The sequence below is a fragment of the Culex quinquefasciatus genome, chromosome 2, assembly GCF_015732765.1.
Source record: "Culex quinquefasciatus strain JHB chromosome 2, VPISU_Cqui_1.0_pri_paternal, whole genome shotgun sequence".
NCBI lineage: Eukaryota > Metazoa > Arthropoda > Insecta > Diptera > Culicidae > Culex > Culex quinquefasciatus.
In genome coordinates this window covers 41,300,630-41,323,657 of record NC_051862.1, presented here as the reverse complement: position 1 = coordinate 41,323,657, position 23,028 = coordinate 41,300,630, and the positions used below count along the sequence as shown (strand labels likewise).

General features: G+C 37.1%; 2 protein-coding genes across 3 annotated transcripts; one reads left to right on the top strand and one right to left on the bottom strand.

The window, feature by feature from the left end:
* Nucleotides 1-3,491: 3,491 nt before the first annotated feature.
* Nucleotides 3,492-8,951, top strand: LOC6034696 (zinc finger protein 266). The gene is made up of 12 exons (XM_038257213.1): nucleotides 3,492-3,813; nucleotides 3,880-4,182; nucleotides 4,250-4,729; nucleotides 4,795-5,016; nucleotides 5,075-5,308; nucleotides 7,613-7,693; nucleotides 7,752-7,934; nucleotides 7,998-8,075; nucleotides 8,138-8,362; nucleotides 8,428-8,508; nucleotides 8,570-8,713; nucleotides 8,778-8,951. The coding sequence occupies exons 1-12, from the start codon at nucleotides 3,781-3,783 to the stop codon at nucleotides 8,889-8,891; spliced, it is 2,178 nt and encodes a 725-aa protein (XP_038113141.1). The 5' UTR covers nucleotides 3,492-3,780; the 3' UTR covers nucleotides 8,892-8,951.
* A 9,428-nt stretch (nucleotides 8,952-18,379) lies between these two features.
* LOC6034695 (SET and MYND domain-containing protein 4) lies at nucleotides 18,380-22,141 on the bottom strand. Of its 2 annotated transcripts, none has more exons than XM_038255044.1 (3): nucleotides 22,053-22,141; nucleotides 19,972-20,435; nucleotides 18,380-19,910 (listed from the first exon to the last, which is right to left on the bottom strand). In XM_038255044.1, the coding sequence occupies exons 2-3, from the start codon at nucleotides 20,325-20,327 to the stop codon at nucleotides 18,518-18,520; spliced, it is 1,749 nt and encodes a 582-aa protein (XP_038110972.1). In that variant the 5' UTR covers nucleotides 20,328-20,435; nucleotides 22,053-22,141; the 3' UTR covers nucleotides 18,380-18,517. The 2 variants fall into 2 exon arrangements, with proteins under 2 accessions (XP_038110972.1, XP_038110973.1); XM_038255045.1 differs by having other exon boundaries at nucleotides 19,972-20,430; nucleotides 22,053-22,137.
* Between the last annotated feature and the right edge of the window lie 887 nt (nucleotides 22,142-23,028).

The following is a 23,028-nucleotide window of genomic DNA, read 5'->3' as shown; positions in this document are numbered from 1 at the left end:
CGGTTTTGTTGTTGAAACAACTAGAGATATTTTTCAAATTAAGGTTATGGTCCTTGAATTGAATCAATAAAATGTTGAATTGAAATAAAAATTGTAGTTTTATTGATATTTAAATTTTATTGAAAATTCCAAATAATGTCCATCTGTTCCATCAAATGTTGCAGCAAATTTGGCCCGTGAACCATTTCCCCGTCTTCGTTGACACTGTCGCCTCTGATTGAACCGACAAGTTTGCAAAGTTGCCTCCCCGCGTTGAGCGGCCATGTTGGCACATAGTTTCCAGATCGTGGTTATGCAGTTTTCCGCAGAGGTCTGCAACGGTGGGAAAAACGTAAGAAAAGAAAAATTTATGTAGAATCCTAAGGCGCTTACCAAAAATGTCCCGATAAATCTGCTTAACTGGGTTGGTTCTCCGTCTTGCAAGCGACACGCTGAAGAACTTCTGGTGGCGGCAGCATCGGCATTTCAATTGTCCGTGTTAAGTCGGCCTGGTTTTGGGTGGTTTTGAAATCACCCTGAATCTACCTTTTCAAATTTCGCGATTCGCTCGAGGCAAATGAACAAACTACGGATCCGTAAGTGCAGCCTCGTCGTACGGAACGAACAAAAAACGAACAGCAAACTGAGAAAAATTTAACTTTTTGACAGATAGCGGGCACGTGTAAATCACAACAATTTAGATTTGAATCAAAAACACACATTTAAGTTGATTCTACGCCGTTGTGGGTTGAATCAAATCAAAAAATTTGTTGTTGTTTCCAAAAGAGTTTGACAAATTACATCACGTAATTTCAACTCAAGATTTTGAGTTGTTTCGATCGGTTTTGAGGGTTATTTCAACAAAAAATCCTCAAGATAAAACAACAAAATATTTTTTTGATTCAAACCAGCTTGATTTTTCTGCGTGTTGACAAGAGATTTTCAGGTCGATGTGGTCTCTTCGGTAAAGTTGTATGTATAATAGGATGTAACAAAAATGACTTTTTGGCGGGCATTCAAGGGTTTGTTCCGGTGGGCATACTAAGCCCAAATCCAAAATATGAGCTTGATTGGACGTAACCTGAGCAAGCGCACCGCCCTTCAATTTTAAATGAGATTTAACCCGTAAAAAAAGAATTTTTTCAAAAATGTCACTTTTTGAGGCATTTTGGCCAAAGAAGCGCTTATTTCCAACATCATTGGCGTGTAGGCCAGATCCTTGCGCATCTTTTGGTATATATTACATTGAAATTTGGAGCACCCTGTAGCTCGGTACAGGCCTTTATTTTTTCGAAAAATCGGTCCCGGCAAAAAAGAGATGCGTAGCGCCTCGCGACGCCCTAGACGCCATTTGATTTTGCCGGGGCCGATTTTTCGAAAAAATGCCAAACTTTGAAGGCCTGTACCGAGCTCTAGGGTGCTCCAAATTTCAATGTTATAAATACCAAAAGATGCGCAAGGACCTGGCCTACACGCCAATGATGTTGGAAATAAACGCTTCTTTGGCCAAAATGCCTCAAAAAGTGACATTTTTGAAAAAAATCTTTTTCTACGGGTTAACCTGCCGTTCTACGCATAATTGTCCCATGTCAGTTTTGGTCGATTTTGACTTTATGACATTTTAAAGTTTAGTTTGATGTGTACTTTAAGAAAAACACATAAAATCTGGTACTTTGTTAGGAAACTCATTAAAAACAACACCAAGTCTGTTTGTCCCATCGTTAAACTTCTACGCATAATTGACCCACCAAGTATTTTCTTACACGGAATCATTAGTTTTACTAAACATTATGTCTTGTTTACCTTTTGTAAAGCAAGAGAATCACAAATAAAGGTGATAAACTGCTAACTGGGGCGATTAGGGACACATAGGGCGAATAGGAACCCACGGGACAATTATGCGTAGAAACACAGAAATCGGTCGAAAAATTTCAATCGCGTTTTTCTCAGTTGCACTTTTTTGAACATGGGACAATTATGCGTAGAACGGCAGTAAATCCCATTTAAAATTGAAAGGCGGAGCGCCAGCTCCTGTTACGTCCAATCAAGCTCATATTTTGGATTTGGGCTTAGTATGCCCACCGGAACGAACCCTTGAATGCCCGCCAATAAGTCATTTTTGTTACACTCTAATGTATAACAAGCCTTACCCGAGAAACTTCGTTCTGCATTTTTTACGTTTGTTAACGTTTTTAACTTGTTTGCTCTGTGAACTGTGAACAAAATTTGATTTTACGTTACTTTTCCCATACAATCTGAAGATTTTCCGGAATCGGTTCCAGAGTGGCCAAAGTTGTAACTTTTTGGCGTAAGAACCTTCCTTGGACTTATACGAACCCAACGCAACAAAGAGCACCTCGATCCGACGTTCCGTGTTCAACTGATTCGCGTTCGAACAAAACCATCGAAATTTTTTATATATGGGTCATCTGAAGCGGAACAGCATTTGAAAATTACCATCTCCGATTCAGCTCAAATTTGGCAGAGCTGTTGAGACTATCAAAACATGCAAAAATCCCGCAATTCATCCAAATCGGACCACCCCCTCCATTTTTGTACCCTCCCAAAAAATCGACTTTTTGGCGATTTTTGAGCGAAACCCCCATCTTCAAACGACGATAACTCAGGAACCACAAATCTTAAAGGGTCGGTCTTAGACTCAATTTTGAAGGAAATTGGACGTAGAATCAATTTCCGTGATCAAAATTTAGATTAAAATATTTTTTCTACCTGTATTGCGCAATTTATCAGAACATCTCAAGGTCAAGGTACAGAATTGCGAATATTCACATGTCCGGTTGATAAATAGCAAAAAAAAAAAAAAATAAAATAAAAAATAATAATTTTAATTACGAGGTAAGGTTTCAACACTTGAATGAAAAAGGTGTTTAAAAATACATTGAACGTATGTACAGTTCCTTTGCAATCTTTAGTTTCCAATATATCTAAGTATTGTCGAAATTTTCGTTTAGAAAAAAAACAAAGTTTTAGCGGTTACATCGGAATTTCATCAAAATTCCAAATAGTTTCAAACTAGCCTAAACAATTTGAATATAATCATATTAGATGATGATCAATGCAGAAAAATGCATTTTAGATGGTTTTTTCTGAGAAGACTTGCGCACTAAAAGCGTAAATTTGGTGCGGAAACTTGAAGATTAGTGGTCAAATATTGATGAAATGTGTAATTTAGAGTCTTTTCAAGCATATTCGTAAGTTATTTGATGGATACATACATGAATATATGTATTTTTAGCGTTTTTCATGAAGATAAATCAAAAATAATCAAAAAAAAAAACCGTGTAGAGAATTAAAACAAAAGGTTGTGACAAAGAAAAGCAGCATGCTAAACTTGTAATAGTATGACCCATTTAGGGACCACCCATAAACCACGTGGGCATTTTTTGGTAATCTCAACCCCTCCCCCCCCATCGTGGACAATTTCCATACAAAGAAATCTTTTTTGTATGGAGCGTGGACAACCGCCAACTATCCCCCCCCCCCACCCCATAACGTGGTTTGTGGATGGTCCCTTATATAGTTAGCTACTTTACCAATGAGCATAGTCATACATTTTATAGTTATAGTTACTTTTTTTTGTACTTCTTAAACATTGATTTTCTAACGCGGGATTTATCGCGTAACATTAACGGGAATATTTGTTTGAGTGCAGACAACAAACGTCAAAGCGATCGAAGCCGGCTTTAACAGAGGTAAACAAATCAGAAGCTTCGTTAGATTTTGTTGTTTTACAATAAACACAGCGAAGAACAGAGAATTTAGAAGCAGTTTAATTAGAAAATGAGTTTAATTAAACAAATCAAAATCGTCACCGTAAGTAACTGTTTTGGTTTGGTATTCTGTTTGAAGAAAACAATTGAATTATTTTTGTTTCAACAGTTGGCCAAGGGACAACCCTCCGAACAGACCCACCAGATTCGACTCCTAACGATTGTGAAAGATGATCCTCCAAAGGACGCGTCGGAAGTGTCGTCTTTCTGCTACGAAACGGTGACCAAGGAGGAAGTGATCCTCGACGAACACCCGGAACCTGTGGGCGAAGAACCTCCAGCGGAAATCCCCAACGAGCTCAAATGTTCCGAGTGCAAGCGAACGTTTGGCAAACTTTCGAACCTTCAAGCATGTTTAAGAAAGCACAAAGCAATCAGACTTGAACTGTACAAGTGTCGATACTGTGGGAGGGTTGGTTAATTTTTAATGTTTTTGAGTTTTTTCAACTTAAAATTAACGTTTTTGATAACGCTTCTAGTGTTTCGGCACAAAGTTCGACAATGAAAGGCATGAGGGAGTCCACAAGAAGGGAATGCAACCCGCGGTAGATGTTTCCACGGTTATTCCCGTTCCGGAACCAGACGTGTCTGTTAGCGTAACACAAACGGTACCATTTGAAGAGGACCTGCTGCTTGAGGATTTCGAAGAGGCGATTCCGATATCAAAAATAGCGGTGGAAAAGGCTGACAAAGCGGTGGTGGCGGCGGCGGAACCGCTCATGGATGAAAGTAGCTCGACGTTTTGCTACGAAACGGTGATCAAGGAAGAGCTGATCATTGAGGATGATGCGTTTGGCGACTCGGTGGTCGAAGACGAGCCGGAAGAAGCTTCTCGTTGTACGTTGAGTGTGGGTCAACCCTTGGAGGATGAGGCCAGAACAGAGCAGGAGGGAGATTTCGATGAAACGCTGGACGAACAAAGTGCACCGGAGCGGTTGAAGTGCGACAAGTGCCAGATGGTGAGAATGGATGATTCATTTGAAGAATTATTTTGATTAGATTGTGCTTGATTCTTCTTTTTCAGATATTTTATAAAAGATATCACTTGCAAATGCATTATAAAACCCACAACCCAGTCGTGATGAGACCAATGTACGAAGAATTGCTGGTTCGTAATCAAGATACTAACAATTACACTTGTTCGTTCTGCGAGACTTTTTGCTCAACTCGAGACAAGGCGTTAGCTCATGTGCAAAAGCACATTTATGTCATCGATGGTAACTATCAGTGTTCAATCTGCGGTTTGGTAAGCATTTTAAATTTTAAACATCTCTTCAATAATTAATGAAAATCCCTATGTAAAGCGATGCGGAGGGCAAGTCGAGCACCTGAACCACAAAAAGACTCACACGAACTCGTCCGAGCCGGTGGCGCTTCCAACAGAGGCGGAAGATTCCCACATGGAGTTTGATTCTTCCAGTAGAGTCGCTTGCGAGAAGTCGGATCTGCCACTGCACTGTAAAACGTGCAACGTGTTCTTCAGCAATGCGACAAACTTCACCATTCACCTGTGGAAGTCTACGCTGAGAATTTTTCGGGTAAGTTACAAGCGGTACCTTACTGATCTACGCATAATTGTCTTATGAGCAAAAATCCATATAAGTCTGCATATTTGACTATTCAATACATAATCCATATTCAATATTGATTTGCTGAACGATTTTGTGTCTTCGGCAAAGTGATATGTTTTAAAATGTGATTTTTGGATAATTTTAAATCCTAAAAAAATCTGAACCGTTAAGAAAAAAATTGTAATTCAAATTTGTAAACAAAAAAAGATTTTTCTAAAAAATTGCTACGTTTTTTTTCAGACACTGCCGTTTAGTAAGATTTTGAAGAAACAATAGAATTGTTTTCATTTCAAAGTGGCACCAAAATAGACCGTAATTTTCAAATGCTTATGTCTCAAGCTGGTATAAGACTATGACAAACAAACAAAATTGCACTTTTTGACAGTTTGCCTGCTTTGGTTGTTTGCAGAAATGTCAATGATATTTTTTTAAAGAAGCTTGAGTAAAGTGAAAAAGCATACAAAGTTTCGCTTCGTTTGATACCCATATTGCAAATTATAAAAATTTGAGTATTTCGAAAAAATACGGTATTTTGTAAAAATTTCAGTATTTAAAAAAAACTATAATAGAGTGCAAAAGCATACAAAATTTCACTACGCTTGAAAACCATATTGCATAATTTGAAAATTTGAGTACTTTCGAAAAAATACGGTACTTTGTGAATACAACTCAAAAAACAAAAAAATTAAAATAAAAAAGCATGCAACATTTTAATTCAATAATTTGTGTATTTTCGAAAAAATGCGGTATTTTGTATTCTATAAAAATTTCAGTATCTTCAAAAAAAAAAAAACCTCTAATGAAATAAAAAAAGCATAAATTTTTTGCTTCGTTTGATACCCATATTTAGGGTTAGTGATTTTTACGCTCAAAAATTGCAAATTTCAAGGGGACCTTAATTTCAAAATACCAAATTTCACGGACATTTCGCGGAACGTAAAAAATGTTAATATAACTCTGATAATCTAATGTTAAAATTACTGAAACTACGTTTTATGCTTCATAATATATTATTTTACAATTTAAAAAAATCTTCACTCAATTTTTCAAGGTGACACAAAAAACTTTTCCTAATTTCCTAAAAAGTATCCACGTGATTTATGGGTGGGCTCTATATATATTTCAATAGGCATAAATAATTTAATCTGTAACGAAATCTTCAAAATTTTATTCAAACAAAAAAAGTGGTATTTTTTAACTTCCACGGAAACCATCCACCCAAAATAATCAAATATCATGTAAATTGAACAGGACTCAGAAAAAATCCGAAATGGTCTTGAAAGGTGATTTTATAATACAAATCATCAATTCAAATAAAGGGAAGAGACTATTTAGTGTTACTTTCACATGAATGTGTGCTTTTAAATAATTTCTAAAAATAAATAAATTCAATTAAAAAAATTCAGTTAAAAATCAATATTTCAAAAACATCATAATATTTCACTCAATTTTATCAAGTTTGGTAAAAAAAGAAAGTTTAAACATTTAAACTTTTTGCTATAAGAAGAACTGCGATCAATGACATCATCCTTGTGATAACTCGATGATTCCAAGAATATGTTTTTTTTTAATTTGACTGATTTATGCTAACATTATTTAAGTATTTGCAGCATCCACCTCTCAGTAAATGCATTTCATTTTAAAACTAATGAAATTTTCTTAAAAAGACTTAATGGCTGCAATATTTATTATGTTGTTATTTCAAAGAATTGATTTCAGGAAATTCATAAACATCACGGGATTTCACGGAAATCTTCAAATTTCACGAATTTCACGCTGTCCGCGAATTCGTGAAAATTCACTAACCCTACCCATATTGCATGCTTTGAAAATTTGAGTAAACGGTAATTTGCGAAAATTTTAGTATTTTCCAAAAAAATCTAATAAATTGAAAAAAGCATATATACAAATTTTGAGTATTTTCGAAAAATACGGTATTTTTTGGACAATTTGAGTACATATTTAATATTATTTATACTGTGAAACTTACTAGGTTTTCATAAAATATATTCTTAGTGGAAGCATTGAAAATGAACATGATATGGATGAAATAAGTCGATTTTAAAGATTAAAAAAAATGAGTTATCGTTCATTGTCGGCGATAAGATTATCACCGATAGAATTATCGAAATAACGATAACAATAACGATAGATCATCGTTATCGTCAGACGATAATATTATCGACGATAATGTTATCGATTAACAACCTTGAAATTTAGATTGTTACAATTTGCCCCTCTGTGATGTTTAAAGTATATTTATTTTTACAGGCAAAGGTCGCCGCTGCTGCAATTGCAGAGGATCAATCTGTTCGTAGCAAGAAACAAGTTGTTATAGCTAAAAAACCAAAGGTTAGTTGAAATTATTCTAGACGTTGACCTATTTCTAACTTTCTTAATACATTTTCAGAAAATTCCAGCAAAAAAGAAACCCGTCATTCGGGATCGCGTGAAAGTTGTCACAAAAGAAACTGGTCCCTTCAGCTGTTTAAAGTGTGATTACAAAACCACTAAGAAACAATTGTTCTTGGACCACAACCGTGGTCACAAGGCGATCGAGCTTGGCTTGTTCAAGTGCGATTTGTGCGGAACGGTTAGTACAGTCTTATTTCTGTCTAATTAATGCATTGTTATCTGATTTTATTTTTTCCCCTAGCGCGTGAGAAACAGAAGACAGCTAGCGCTGCATGCAAGAGTTCATGAAAAATTGCTTGAGTGTCAAACGTGCCACGAGGTATGCTTGATTTTTGTTTTTTTTTTTGTTGTCAAAGTTTTTAAATCCCGTTTCTTTTTTAGACATTCGAAACCCGGACTAAGCTTCGACGGCATCTGGTAACCCACTCGAAGAAGGAGGTAACGATCCAATTTTTGGAAAAAGTAACCGAGGATGAGAAGGGCACTTACACCTGTACAGTGTGTGGTAAAACAGACATGTTTATTCGGAAATACGCCTATGCTCACTTTCGCACACACGTGCTAAACGAAACCAAAGCCAAGAACGTGTGTGAAATATGCCAAAAGGTTAGTAAAAATACTCGATATAGCTTAATGTGTTAAACGCATTCTTCTTCTGTCTAAACTTTCAGCCCTGCCTCAGCAGCTACTCTCTCAGACTTCACATGCAAACGCACCAAAAGCTGCGGTTCACGTGCAGCACATGCAAGCAGGTAAGCAAAGAGCAACAATTACATAACACGAACGAGTTTAACTTTCTTCATCTCCCAACAGAAATTTAAAACCAGAAAGGCCCTAATGAAGCATAGAATGGTACACAGACGCAACGACACGTTCCAATGTACGCAGTGTGACCGAGCGTTTCCCACGCGGCAGATGGCCATCAAACACTTTCGAATGCATCTGCCCTCGAAATCGGTATGTTTTTACGGGTGATTTGACTTCCAAACGGTTTAGTTAAAAGTTTGTACTGTTTTTTCAGAAAACGAAGAGTAAATCTCAACCAGTGCGTGCAGAACCAACACGAAGCTCAAATCGAAGGAAATCCACAAGGGTCAGTGCTGTGAGCAGGGAAGATAAGAATAAGCGTTCATAACACGATTCGATAATATCATTTGCTACAACAATAAAGTAAACCTTTCAGATCGCAACCGTAGGGAGCGTTTTTTAATTACGTTACGCAAAAATTTGAATTCCTGGACCCCCTCTCTCGCAATTCGCAATTTTTTCAGTGTAAGAACGGGCCTTGACCGATCTTATGCACTAGGTTCCCGACGAACACGCACTACCCTTACACCTACATCTCACCCTTGCTCTGAGTCAGTACGAGCAGCACGCTAGAACACGCTTTGAGTGTTCGTGCCAGGCATGCACACCTTCTTTTCCGGTTACGCATTTTAACTCGGCCGGGGGTGGTACATTAAGTAGGGTTTGATGTAAGTATAAGCGCCTAACCATTTATAGTGTGCCTATCAACTTTCATTAAAGCAAAAACTGTTATATTTTTAGTTTGAATTCAAAAACTAATTGTTATTTACTGTGTATTGTTTTCTCCTGAAATCTCCCCTATTGTTGAGTCGTGTTTATCTGTTGCTATTCTTTTGTCGCGGTGCTGTGTTACAATATTTTGGTCCTAAGCATTTTAGAAAAGTTTTCCAAAAGTACAATAGTAATATTTGTGTTAATCCTTTAATCATTCCATAAATTGAGTAAGGGCTCGAACCTCACTTGCTTAAGAAAAAGGTGAAGTTTCAAAACAATGGACAGTGAAAGAAATATACTATGTAAAGAATCAATAGTAAAAGAAAGATAGTAATTTATGAAGAAGATAAAAAAATTAACAATAGTTAATGAAAAAAGATAACAAACAAGCTTAGATTATTGTTATGATGGGCAATTTACAGGGAAGATGAGAAATTATTGAAATAGATAAATAAAGAAAAGGAACATGATAAACAAAATTGATATCGCTGCCAAATTAAGGGAAAGCAGACAGTTTGTTGCAGCAGCATCAATTAGTAAAATAGAGTGGAAAAGCGTTGAGAAATAAGAGAATCAAATAAGTAAAATCAAAATCAAATGGAGGATAGTAAACAGAAGCTGCGTTAGAGAATCAGTGAAACAAAATTAACAGAATATAGATGATAGATAAAAACGGAAAGAAGAGAAACCCCGTTGTGTGATGTTTCAGGTACCGTCAGTGGGGGTGACTATGGGTCAAAAAACGAAACACCTCTCGAAATTTCTTAATAACAAAAACAATTTAAATAACATCGAAAATCTTTTAACGTAGATTTGTTCTTAGATAGTTTACTAACATTTTCCCAATATATGGTCGATTTTGATGAACACTACCTTAAATGCCAATTGTTTGAAAATTGACCCAATCTCACCCCTTAGAGGGGTGACATTGGGTCAAATGAAACTAAAATGATGCTGAAATACAAAGATATGGTAAAAACAAGTCATCCAACAGCGTTTCTTGTTCGAGGGAATCGTATTGACACGCTACAATGTTTGAAGTGGAGATTTTCAAACACTTGGGTAGTTTTCGAGCAATTCTAACAAAAATATTAGAAAAATGATTTTTCGAGAGGTCATTTTTGGCCAAAAACGTACCCCAACTTTAGACATCTGCCAAAATAACAGGATATGTTCTAGGAACGAATTTTTTTCAGCGAAGTCATCTTAAGATGTCCCCTACACAACCCTTTTAACAGAATTCAGTTTCATTGAAAAGAATCTGAGAAATGGTAAAATCCGTAAAAAATCACTTTGACCCAATCTCACCCCCCAGACCCAATGTCACCCCCACTGACGGTACATCCACAGCAGTTGACTCAACATACTGCGAATCAAAACAATACCGTCTACAATCACAAATTACTTCCCTTTCCCACATTGTCGCGCCCCTTTCTTCTAGCCGTCTCGACTCTGACCCTCGCTGGTCAAAGGTTTACGATCCGTTTCCACAGGCCACCAGCTAGGTCATCATGAAAACCAAGCCAACGTGGAGGTAAGAAAATAGGACACTTGCAAGGAACCAGAGCTATACTGTCCTGATCAAGAAAGATCTAACAGGACTACGGACGTAGTCAGTGACGCTCCTTCCAGGATGTTCCTCGCCTGAGCGTCAACTGAAGGGATATCATCAGAATCATTCGCACTTAGCCTGCGAATTTCTGGACCCCCTCTCTCGTAACAAAATTCTCATTCAAACTTTGAAAATGTTCTATGGATTGTAACACAGCCATAACAATTGGCAAAAAAATAAATCCAAAAAAGAAATTAAAATATTTAGAAATTTGGATATGAAATCTTAAATAAAATTTAACCTTAAGGAAGTCGCGTGTTTTCGCCTTTCTTAAAAGTGCCCTTACAAACTGTGTACAAAGCACACTTAGGGGAGTGTGGGGTAATTTGGACACCCTAAGGAAATTGCTCTGCCACGGGCTGTATGGATATTTTAAAGGAATGTTGATGACACCAGAGGATAATAGAGACCATATTTGATGAAAAAATGTCATTCATTTCGATAAATTTTGATGAAAAACCCATTTTTACCGCAAAAATTAAAAGGTGTCCAAATTACCCCCACATTTTTGTGTGGGGGTAATATGAACACCCCTATGGGGTAATTTGGACATGCCTTGTGGGGTAATATGGACATACCTTGTGGGGTAATATGGACATACCTTGTGGGGTAATATGGACACCTTTTGTGTGGTAATTTGGACACACGTTGAAGAATAAGTTTAACATTTGATTTTTTGAGCATGTTTTTGTAATTGTTTTATATTTTGATGTGTTTATTTTGCTCACAATATTTCATCAAAGGTATAAATAATGATTTTGTGATAGAACTATATTTCAATAGGAAGATAACAAATGGTTCAGTGTTGTATACATAATTCAATCATTAATTCTGAAATGATTTAAACATTGATTCTGGATAAGGCACAAGTATAGTTTTTAGTGATTAAGGTATTGTTTAGATTTATGTAAATCAATCTTTATATAAAACTAGTTAACCTGAAACCATCTTTTTTTTTTAATTTTACATGTAGCCCTTCAAGTTTTGATATTTTTGTAAACCAGCATAGAAATTAGATATGTCACAGAAATTGACTAAAAGCTAAATGTGCAGTAATCAAATTTCATCCATTTGAATATTGCAATAAATTTATCTAAATTAAAAAATAGGGATTTTGTGAAAGTTCTGATTGCTCACATTCCTTTTTGAGTGTTTTGACATTTTAAATCCCTTTAAGAACTCAATCAACCATGAAAGTTATTTTTTACCTGACAGGTAGACTTTCAGGTATGTCCAAATTACCCCACAAGCCATGTCCAAATTACCCCCATAGCATATTCTATCATAAATTGCAATTTTTGATGATAAAAATTGATAAAATGCACAATTTTTATAAGTACATATCTCAGACATCGTCCAAGCAACCCCCTTAAACAAAAAATGTCCACTTTTTTGCCATATAGCCTCTGCAAAACCTTATTTCCCAACCCTCAAATATTAGAACTTAAGGCAGTGCCAACCGGCCTTTGGAAACTTTCACATACTATACCAAAACTACTTAACCTATTCCAACTTTTTTTGATTTGTCCATACTCCTAGGCCATTACTAGTACTAGCCTTATCACTTAAATTGCCGTTTTCACTTTATATCCGAAGAAAACGTGATTTTTTAAGGGGTGTCCAAATTACCCCCACTGTCCATATTACCCCAAACTACCCTACGTGACCTCCAGTGGGTTTTAAATTAAAAAATTTAAACAATAAAAAAGATTGTAATATTTATAAATTTAAAAATCTTACAAAACCATAAATCTACGGATTTGAAAATTTAAATACAGTTTGTACTTGATGATTCTCGCTAAAGAGACACACAAAAAAATCGAAACACGAAATTTGTATTATTTTTTTCTCAAAATTTCTCTAGCCTGAAATATGATTCCAAAAATACTCCAATAATATCAGATTTTGTGTAATCTATGACGGTGACAAAATCGAGATTTTTTTTACGTTTTTGTACATTACTCGTAATCAGATCGACCAAATTACATGAAATTTTAATGATTATAAGTTAACATTCTATATAAACTAATGAGCCAGGTTAAAGAAATGCATGGTTGCAGAGAAATTTAATTTTGAACACAAAAAATAGTGGAGCTCTGGAGTAACCATGGGCGTTAGAGGGTTAAGAACTCTGCAGTTCTTTATTTCAAAAGGATCTGAAATTAAGAATTCAGTAAATTAGGAATTTTGAAATTCAGGGATTTTCTAATATAGAAATTCATGAATTGAAGTATTTAAGAATTGGAGAGTTTAAGAATGAAAGATTTTAAGAATTTATGAGTTTAATAATTTATTAGTTTAAAAATTCAATAATTTAAGAATAAAGGAATTTAGGAGTTTAATAATTTAATAATTTAAAAATTCAATAATTTGAGAATTTAGGAACTAAAGTTTTTTATTTGAGAATTTATGAGCATTTATGAATTTAAACAATTGATCATTTGAGAATGTATATTTTTTTTGTTCTCTTGGTTGTTTTCAATTTTCAATTCAATTCAATTTTAATACAATTCTTAGTTGTCGGTTAACAAAAGTTTTTGTAAGTGCAGTACATAGTTTTGGGAGATCCTTACAGCTGTGACTAATACATTTATCTCAATGGATGGAAGTAAAGTTACGTTACTTAATCCACCCTTAGGTGGTTGGTGCCTTCTTCACATTCATAGGGTAATGCTATCCAAAATAGATACAAAAGGGCGGACCTTTCAGTATTCTATCAACTTGATTCATTATGCATACCATCAGATTGGGTAGTCAGATCTTCATAATTCAGGGCACTTATGTGCTTATAACTTTTGATAGGGTTGTCAGATCTGCAATTTATTGTACTCGTTGGAAAGTTCTTTTGATCACCACTCCAACGACAGGTCGCATGGTGAATCCGGACAACGTTTTCACCGAAATATATGAGATCCGGCCTCTAAAAAGTTCATAAATAACACTTAAGTGCTTATAACTTTTGATAGGGTTGTCAGATCTTCAATCTTTTGAGCTCGTTGGAAAGGTCATTCGAATACCTAAATGTATAACATGACGGGGTTTCTTACAAAAACCACCCTTTTTACAATCTTCCGGACTTTTGTCAGAATCGTTTTTTTAGTATAACTTTTGAAGCACTTTACTAAACTTCAGAGTTGTTACGGACGGCGCGGATCGCGCTGATGGCGCGGATTTGCTGGCTAATTTTGCTCAGGCGCGGATATCGCGCGGATGGCAATTTTGAAAATGTTTGTTTGTATTTTCTTAGTACGAAACGTCGAAAAATGAAGCTAAAGATTATGTAGAATTTTTTTATATGTTTCTTGTCATTTCTTAACATCTCCGGCTCTGAATATTTAATTTCTTTTGAGTTTTGAGTAATGATTTTTAACCTTATTTATTTTTAATTTTATACTGGATTTATTCAATTTTTAATTTTGTAAATTACAAAATTTTCCCGAAGATATAGACATTAGAATGTGCAACAAAAACTATTATTGGGGCTTGTTCTGGTGGGCGCCAAATATGAGCTTGATTGGACGTAACAGAAGCTGGCCTCCACTTTCGAATTTTGGAATTGAATTTAGTCGGTAGAAATATTTGTTTTTTTTTTCTAAATTTGAACATTCTTGGCGAAAATAAAAAGATCAGAACATTTCAAATTCAAAGCTTCAGAAATTCAAAAATTCGAAAAAAAATTGTTTTAATAGTTTTTATAATAACAAAAAAAAAAATCAAAATACATATCAATTTTTTTTCGAAATTTCTAAACTCGTTATTTAAAAAATCTGAAATTTTGAAATTCAAAATTTGAAATCTGAACAATCTGAAATTCAAAATACCAAAAATTTGGGTAATCAAAAATTTTAAGATTTAAAAAAAATCAAAATTAAAAAGTCAAAAATCAAATTCAAAACAATGTAGAAAAAAAAATTCTCAAATCTAAAATGATTTTAATATTTTTAAGCTTATAAATTCTTAAATTCTAAAATCCTAAAATCCTAAAATTCTAAAATTCTAAAATTCTAAGATCCTAAAATCCTAAAATTCTAAAATTCTAAATTCTAAAATTCTAAAATTCTAAAATTCTAAAATTCTAAAATTCTAAAATTCTAAAATTCTAAAATTCTAAATTCGCAATTCGCAATTCGCAATTTTCAGTGTAAGAACGGGCTTTGACCGATCTTATGCACTAGGTTCCCGACGAACACGCACTGCCCTTACACCTACATCTCACCCTTGCTCTGAGTCAGTACGAGCAACACGCTAGAACACGCTTTGAGTGTTCGTGCCAGGCATGCACACCTTCTTTTCCGGTTACGCATTTTAACTCGGCCGGGGGTGGTACATTACGTAGGGTTTGATGTAAGTATAAGCGCCTAACCATTTATAGTGTGCCTATCAACTTTCATTAAAGCAAAAAATGTTTTATTTTTAGTTTGAATTCAAAAACTAATTGTTATTTACTGTGTTTTGTTTTCTCCTGAAATCTTTTCTAGTGTTGAGTCGTGTTTATATGTTGCTATTTCTTTTGTCGCGGTGTTTTGTTACAATTTTTGGTCCTAAGCATGTTATAAAAGTTTACCAAAAATACAATAGTAATATTTGTGTTAATCCCTTAACCATTCCATAAATTGAGTAAAGGCTCAAACCTCACTTGTTTGAAAAAAAAGGGTGAAGATTGAAAACAATGGACAGTGAAAGAAATATACTATTTGAAGAATCAATAGTAAAAGAAAGATAGTAGTTTATGAAGTAGATAAAGAAATTAACAATAATTAATAAATAGAGGCAACAAACAAGCTTAGATTGTATTGAGGGCAATCTACAGGGAAGATGAGAAATTATTTAAATAGATAAATAAAGAAAAGGCACATGATAAACAAAATTGACATCGCTGCCAAATTAAGGGAAAGCAGAAAGTTTGTCACAGCAGCATCAATTGGTAAAATAGAGTGGAAAAGCATTGAGAAATAAGATAATCAAATGAGTAAAATCGAAATCCAATAGAGGATAGTAAACAGAAGCCGCGTTAGAAAATCAGAGAAACAAAATAAACAGAAGATAGGTGGTAGCTGAAATGGAAAGAAGAGAAACCCCGTTGTTCGATGTTTCAGGTACATCCACAGCAGTTGACTCAACATACTGCGAATCAAAACAATACCGTCTACAATCACAAATTACTTCCCTTTCCCACATTGTCGCGCCCCTTTCTTCTAGCCGTCTCGACTCTGACCCTCGCTGGTCAAAGGTTTACGATCCGTTTCCACAGGCCACCAGCTAGGTCATCATGAAAACCAAGCCAACGTGGAGGTAAGAAAATAGGACACTTGCAAGAAACCAGAGCTATACTGTCTTGATCAAGAATGATCTAACAGGACTACGGACGTAGTCAGTGACGCTCCTTCCAGGATGTTCCTCGCCTGAGCGTCAACTGAAGAGGTATCATCAGCATTATTCGCACTTGGCCTGCAATCTAAAATTCTAAAATTCTAAAATTCTAAAATTCTAAAATTCTAAAATTCTAAGATTCTAAAATTCTAAAATTCTAAAATTCTAAAGTTCTAAAATTCTAAAATTCTAAAATGTTTTTATTTTTTAATTCTTTGTTCTTAAACTCTTAAATTCTTGAATTCCACAATTTTTGAAGTCCTATTTTATTAAGAGGTTTTGAAATTATGAGCAGACATTATTTTAAATATCAGAAATTAAATTTCTTTCGGAGTGAAATTTTAGCGAGGATTTTGGATTACAAACTGTATAAAAATTCTTAGATTTTGAATATTTAGACTTTCAAAATTTGAAATTTTATCATATCTGGAGGTTTTTGAAAAGGTCCAAATTTTCAGTTTTTGCTTTTGGGTGTTTTTATTACCCTGACTCAAGGCGGTTTCAAAAACACCCAAAAAACAAAAACTGGAAATTTGGTTTATTGGACCTTTTCAAAAAAACTCCAGATATTATAATTTTAGATTTTGATTTAATTTCTAGGTTATATTTTTGAAGTTAAATTTTTAGGTTTTTAAATATTGTATTTTCTATTTTGAAGACTTTTTTTTCATGACCTTTGCCTTGACCGTCTCTTAAGGATTTTTTTTAAATGGATTTATTGCTTTCATTCTTTTGGAGCCGAGTTTTTTTTTATCAAATACTTTCTGAATTAGTTTTTCTTCATTAAAAATAAAATTTCTTAAATGCTGCTCGCGATATTTTTTTATATGGCATGGATTTTGCGCGGTTTCGGGTTTAAGGTCGGCGCGGATTTGGCGCGGATTTTTTTTCGACTCTCCCGTAACAACCCTGTAACTTTATAATTTTCAATAACGACTTATGGGACCTCAAGACGGATCGAATGAGACCAATACGGTTCAAATCGGTTCAGCCAGTGCCGAGATAATCCAGTGCAATTTGTTTTGATCAACATCCCACCACACACAGACATTTGCTCAGAATGTGATTCTGAGTCGATAAGTATACGTGAAGGTGGTTCTAGGAGGTGAAATTAAGAATTTCGTTTTTCGAGTGATTTTATAGCCTTTCCTCAGTAAGGTGAGGAAGGCAAAAACGAAACGGAAAACAGGAAAACTCTCGCAAAAAACCCGTTGCTGTTTTTAACTTGCAATTTTTAGAATTTTCAATTTTGACTTTTTAAATTATTTGAATTTTAAAATTTCTTCTTTTTTATTATTTTTGAATTCCTAAATTTTTTTGTTTTGAATTTTATATTTTTAAATTTATTAATTTATGAAATTTCGTATATTTGAATTTTTGAATATTTTAATGTCTGTATTTTTAAATTTTTAGGTTAGATAACTATGAAAACCAAAAATGTTTGAATATCTGAAACTTTGAATTTTGAATATTGGAGCTCTCAGTTTTGAATGATTTGATCTTTTAATTTTTCCCCAAGAATGCTGAAATCCAGAAAAATATCATTCTACGGAATACTAAAATTCTGGAGCAACATTTGAAAGAGCGCTTTAAAATATTTTAAGCCTTTTAATCTTAAATATGAAAAAAAAAAATAAAAAATAAAATATATAGATGGTGTGCTTTTTTCTTTCAGTGTATTTTTTTTTGTCCAGAAAGCCCAAAAACTATTTAAATAACTAACACCCTTTTCAAATGTAATTGACAAGTGTAATTGGCTCCATAAGCACAAAAATGGCTTAAATAAGGCTAGGATAACATGTCTTCAAAGTAATATTGAAATCGGAGAGGGTCCGATACAACCGATTCCCTATTTTGCATGGAATAGCCCTAGATCGATTTGTGTTTGTGACTGAAGGTGGTATTAGACTATGACAAACAAACAGACTCGCACCTTTTCGTGTTTGACAGTTTGCCACACTTGCTTGCGGCAAACTCACAAACAAGACTAAATGAATGCAGGCTGACGTTTCTGCAACTGTCAAAATGTGCCAATTTTTTTTGTTTACTGTAGTCTAATAACTCCTTGATTTCCAAAGATGAGACTAAAAAATACATTTTATTTTATGAGTTGTTTAGCAAAAAATCACTTTTAATTCATCAACAAAAATTAATACAACATTTCGGTATCTTATCTAGTCGCTGTTCGATTTCCGATTTCAAAATCAGGAGAATGTAATCAACATGAATAGTAGAAAAAGTAAGAAAAAGACGTCCACTTACAGGCCACGATCAACCTGCTCCAGCGCCTCCGAACGCATCTTGTTGGCCCACTCGTTCATCAGCGCCTCGTAAAGAATATCGGTGAATCCTTGCAGCACCGAGCAGAACGACTCGTTCGGATGGGTGTGCGCGTATTTCTTGATAAACTGCTGCACGGCGTTCATCTTGGCCGCGAGCGGAGCCAAATCGTCAGCGATGACCTTCGAGCAGGTGCGCAGGTCCCGAATGCCATGCTCGTCCAGGCGCTTTTGGGTGGCCAGCCAGCGCTTGAGCCGGGCCGGATTGCAGGCCACGCAGTCACACTGAAACAGGAACAAACTCATGGTGCTGTCCTGTTTGGCTTTGTCACCGTTTTTGTACCAGACGGGGCCGTACGAGAAGAAGATTTGCTCACCCTTTGCGATCGGTTTGAGCGCGACCATTTTGAAGTGGCTCATGCGGGGGATCGCGTAAACGTTCGGATCGCACGAATGGTTGATGATGGAGGCGATCGGGAAGAGGGGCGCGTTGGCTTCGTCCCAGAAGAACATGCTTGCCTGCAGGCAGATCTGTTTGTAGTCCATGAAACAGCGGAGCATAAACTTTTGCTGGTCTTCGGAGACGATCAGGGCTCGAACGGCGGGACTTTGCATGTAGACGGTGAAGTAGATGGACGCGGTGAACATGAAGCGCCTGTAGTTTTTCTCTTCCTTCTTGGTGACCTTGACCTGGTTCAGATTCTTAAACACCTCGAGGGGGTTATACCCGTTGGAGTAGTCCACGTCCATCGGGTTCGATCCGGATCGCTTCTGCGCTTCGCACACCTTTTGCATTTCATCGACGTTGTCTCCGAACAGAGTAAGCCCGTAGAGGAACATCCTCGGTCCTAGGGCCACGATGCTCGTGTACAAGTGGTTCAGCTTCTCCTTGATGCCACACTCGAAACGGTGCAGGGTTCTCTTGTCCTCCTGCCGGCACTTATCGCTGCAGTACATGACCGAAGCACAATCCGTACACGGGATCAGGTTGAACAGCTTGGATTCACCGCAAAAGTGGCAGTGCAGATACTGATACTGTGGATCGCTCATCGTCATGAATACCTTCTCCTTCATCAGCACGTCCCCCGGTCGGAAACTCCGCTCAGCTACCATGGCGCGCCCGTACGCCGGAACCTCCGTCATCCGGAGACCTTTTGCCATAAAGGGAATCTTCGGATCGCTCTCGACGTTCATCGCGAACCGAGGATTCGGAACGGATACTTGGGACATGCCTGCGGCAATCTGCTGCCGGCAGTTCTGTTCCCGTGCGGCCAACTTCGGTTCCAACTTGACCGGACAGTTGTGCTTCCGGGCCAACGCGATGTTCAGCAAACAAATCTCGTAATCGCCGTGCTCGTAGCAAATCGCCGACCTGCAAGAAACAAACAATCATTCCAGAAAACCATCCCCACAAAATCAATGCCCCAACTCACCGATTGGCGAACCCAATCCCAAGCTCTTCCGAGCCCGGTTCCGCCCAGCAAATACTTTCGTTGTACTTCTCCGCCGCCTCGTCCAGCACGCGGTCCGCATAGTACCGATTGCCCTCCTGCCGAACAGCCACAGCCTTGGCGTTGCTCTTGGCCCGCTCCGGAACATCATCCACCCGGGGGCCGTTTTCGAGCACGTGGCGCCACGTGGACTCCAGGTCCATCTTGCGGCCGCCAGTGCTGGCCAGGAACTCGCGGTGGTACCGTTCGATCGCGAAATCGAAGTCCTCGTGAACGTCCGGCCGACCCCTGGCCCGGGTTAGAATGTGGTCCTGCAGCGAGGCGATGTTGATTTCCATCGTGGCGAGAAACTTTTCTTTTTCGGAGCACCGGAACAGGTCTGCCTTCGCGTCTCGAGCGCACGAACGATGTTTGCGCGCCAAAAATGTTGTTTTCGGTTAACTGTTCTACAAAGTGTTATACACGGTCTCAACTGTCATGTGAATACAGGCATGCCAAATTTTGAAGATTTTCGGGCACATCACAAAAACTCAAATGAGTTTAACTTGTTGGCAAGATAATATTTTACAAATCTGTTTTCGGCAAAAGAAGCAAAACATTGTTATCTTTTTCGTGAGTAATTCATTTAATTAAAAATCATCTAATAACATGGCAAAACAATACGTTGGAGCATTGAGCCTGTGCTCGAAAATCTTCAAATGTGGCATCCTTGTGTGAATAGTGCAGGGTGACCACCTCGGGAAAAAACCGGGAAAACCGGGAAAAACCGGGATTTTTATCCATCGGGAGAAAACCGGGAAAAACTCGGGAATTCGACCGACAAACCGGGAAAATATTTTAAGTTTCGTTAAAATTTGACAAAAGCCTCTTTAATGTATTCAATATGTTCTTTTCTCGATAAGAATATTATTCCTGTTATTCTAAATGAAGAATTCGCGAAATCTATGTTTGAATTTGTGTGATAGACTCATGCTTCTTGGCTATGGATTTTTTTTTTCTGTTGCATCCTATGATACTTTTACCAGGCGAATTTGTTTTTTTTTAATAAATCAAAATGTTTGCTCTACCAGCGAAAAAAAATTCACAGAAATTGATAATTCTTGGAAGAATTGTTCTTTTTGAATTCACAAAACCTTTTTTCAAAGAAAATTAACGAGCATTTACATCAATGTTGATAACAATGCACAGTGTTCGGAATGGCAAAATTAAGTGGAATAAATTGATAACTCCTTTATTTGACGTCCTAGCCAAATTGTGTCTTCGGAAGAGTTGTTGTACTTGATAAGGGCTATCTTTTAAAGTTATTGACATACAGGGTGATGACCTTAAAGGGTGTCAACCAAAAATTAACTTTGTTGCATTACGTTGTAGGGCTTTGGTGTCTTGAACAAAGTTGTAGAGGATAAAATTTCATGAAAGTTTGTCGAAAGCGCCAAATTTGTAGCTCTTAATCTACTCGAGATATACACAATTTTTGCAAAAATGGTCAAAAAAAAGTATTTTCCACAGAAATGGATCAATTTACCCTTGTAACGCGCAACCTTTTCACAACGTACCAGGAGCGTTACATTGCGCAATCCCTGGACGATCCAATTGATTTGAAACACCTTTTTATGCTTAGCCTGCAAACAACTTTAGCGCCACTCCAAAAGTTGGAGGTTGTTTGTGGATTTTAATCAGGGAAGCCCGACCTGAAGCTCTTGATCTCAAGGCGAGTTTTAGTGTAATCTAAACCGAAAAGTCGAACCAAAAGATCCCAAAAATTTACTCAAGGTCAACAACATTTACGAACTCTTTCATCTCAGTCTTTAAAACAAACGAACGCATTAGTTAGAGAGCATTCTAATCCAAAATTTATTAAGAAAAACAAAGTTCATTACGAAACGAAAGAAGGTATATTTAAGTTAAACGCGTGCAGAATTAATCCTCGTTTTTGCAACGCAAAATCCGAAAAAGACCCGGATTTTTATTTGTGGTTGTAAATGAGCTCAAATAAATACTAAGGGGGTTTAGATCTTAAATCTAGCAAAAACTATTCCCTATTGTCGTGCACTGTACTTTACCCTACTAATCTGGTACCAGCAACTGCTTGCAGGCGTTCTTGAACGGCGTGTAGATTCTCCTAGGTCCGGACCTACTGCGACGATCAGCGATCCAACAGCTCCGGTGCGTTCGCGCAACCCTACCGCACTCTAGCGGCGGCTAGCAGTACTCCGCCGTGGACACGTGGCACAGCGATCGGCGTCGACACGTTCTTCGCCGCGCTTTGGGCTTCCAGCCCCCAAGCGGCGTCTAGCGGAACCAACGTTTACACGTGGCCGTCGCACGGCGACGTTCTTGATGGGGACGCTCGGTCCAACGTTGTTTCGAATCGGTGGAGACGGATGGTACTGCTGCTGTCAGGCTTTTGTCTCGTTCCTCGCACTTCCTTCGGTCGGGCAAGCGAGGTTAGAATCGGCTGGGCAGCCGGCGAGCTTTGGCGTGCTCGAAAGCTCGGAACTTCCTCCAAGCTCTGGGATTGCTTCGAAAAGGACGTGTGGGGTCAACTGGGTGGGCGGAGTAGATGCGTCTCCGAGTCGTTGGAGTTGACTAAGGCGGTTGAAACGGTTCGTCACGACCCCGTCGTGGTTTTCATCCACCAGTCTGACCAACGAAGCATTCCCAGCGTCGAACGACGAAATGTACGGCTTTTCTGCCCAGAGACTTGCACCCACGTTAATGGGCAACCTATAACGTGGCCAAAAGTTGCATTTCTGCCTAATCTCATGATCTGTATTTAGATCTTACCTGACACGCGCAAAGGGTTCACCTAACCTTTGCTTGTTCTAGGGGAAAACTATTTCTTCAAAGCTTTGAGTGCTAGAAAGTAAGTGCATTTGTAATTTGCGAAGCTTTACAAAATCGTTGCCCTGTGCACTTACTGCTTTTCCAGAAAGAGTATCACAATCACCAGAACTAATTCCACTTTAAACTTTTCACCGAAATTAAACTGTTCGAAAAAAGCAAAACCGTTTCGTAAAAGCACTCCAACTAAAGTGA

Excerpts from the sequence above, each read along its gene's own strand:
- LOC6034696 (XM_038257213.1), top strand. The coding sequence starts at position 3,781 with ATGAGTTTAATTAAACAAATCAAAATCGTCACC. Across the intron at positions 3,814-3,879 it reads AACAAATCAAAATCGTCACC|TTGGCCAAGGGACAACCCTC; the intron begins GTAAGTAACTGT and ends TTGTTTCAACAG. Across the intron at positions 8,363-8,427 it reads TGTGTGAAATATGCCAAAAG|CCCTGCCTCAGCAGCTACTC; the intron begins GTTAGTAAAAAT and ends CTAAACTTTCAG.
- LOC6034695 (XM_038255044.1), bottom strand. The coding sequence starts at position 20,327 with ATGGAAATCAACATCGCCTCGCTGCAGGACCACATTCTAACCCGGGCC. Across the intron at positions 19,911-19,971 it reads GGGATTGGGTTCGCCAATCG|GTCGGCGATTTGCTACGAGC; the intron begins GTGAGTTGGGGC and ends TGTTTCTTGCAG.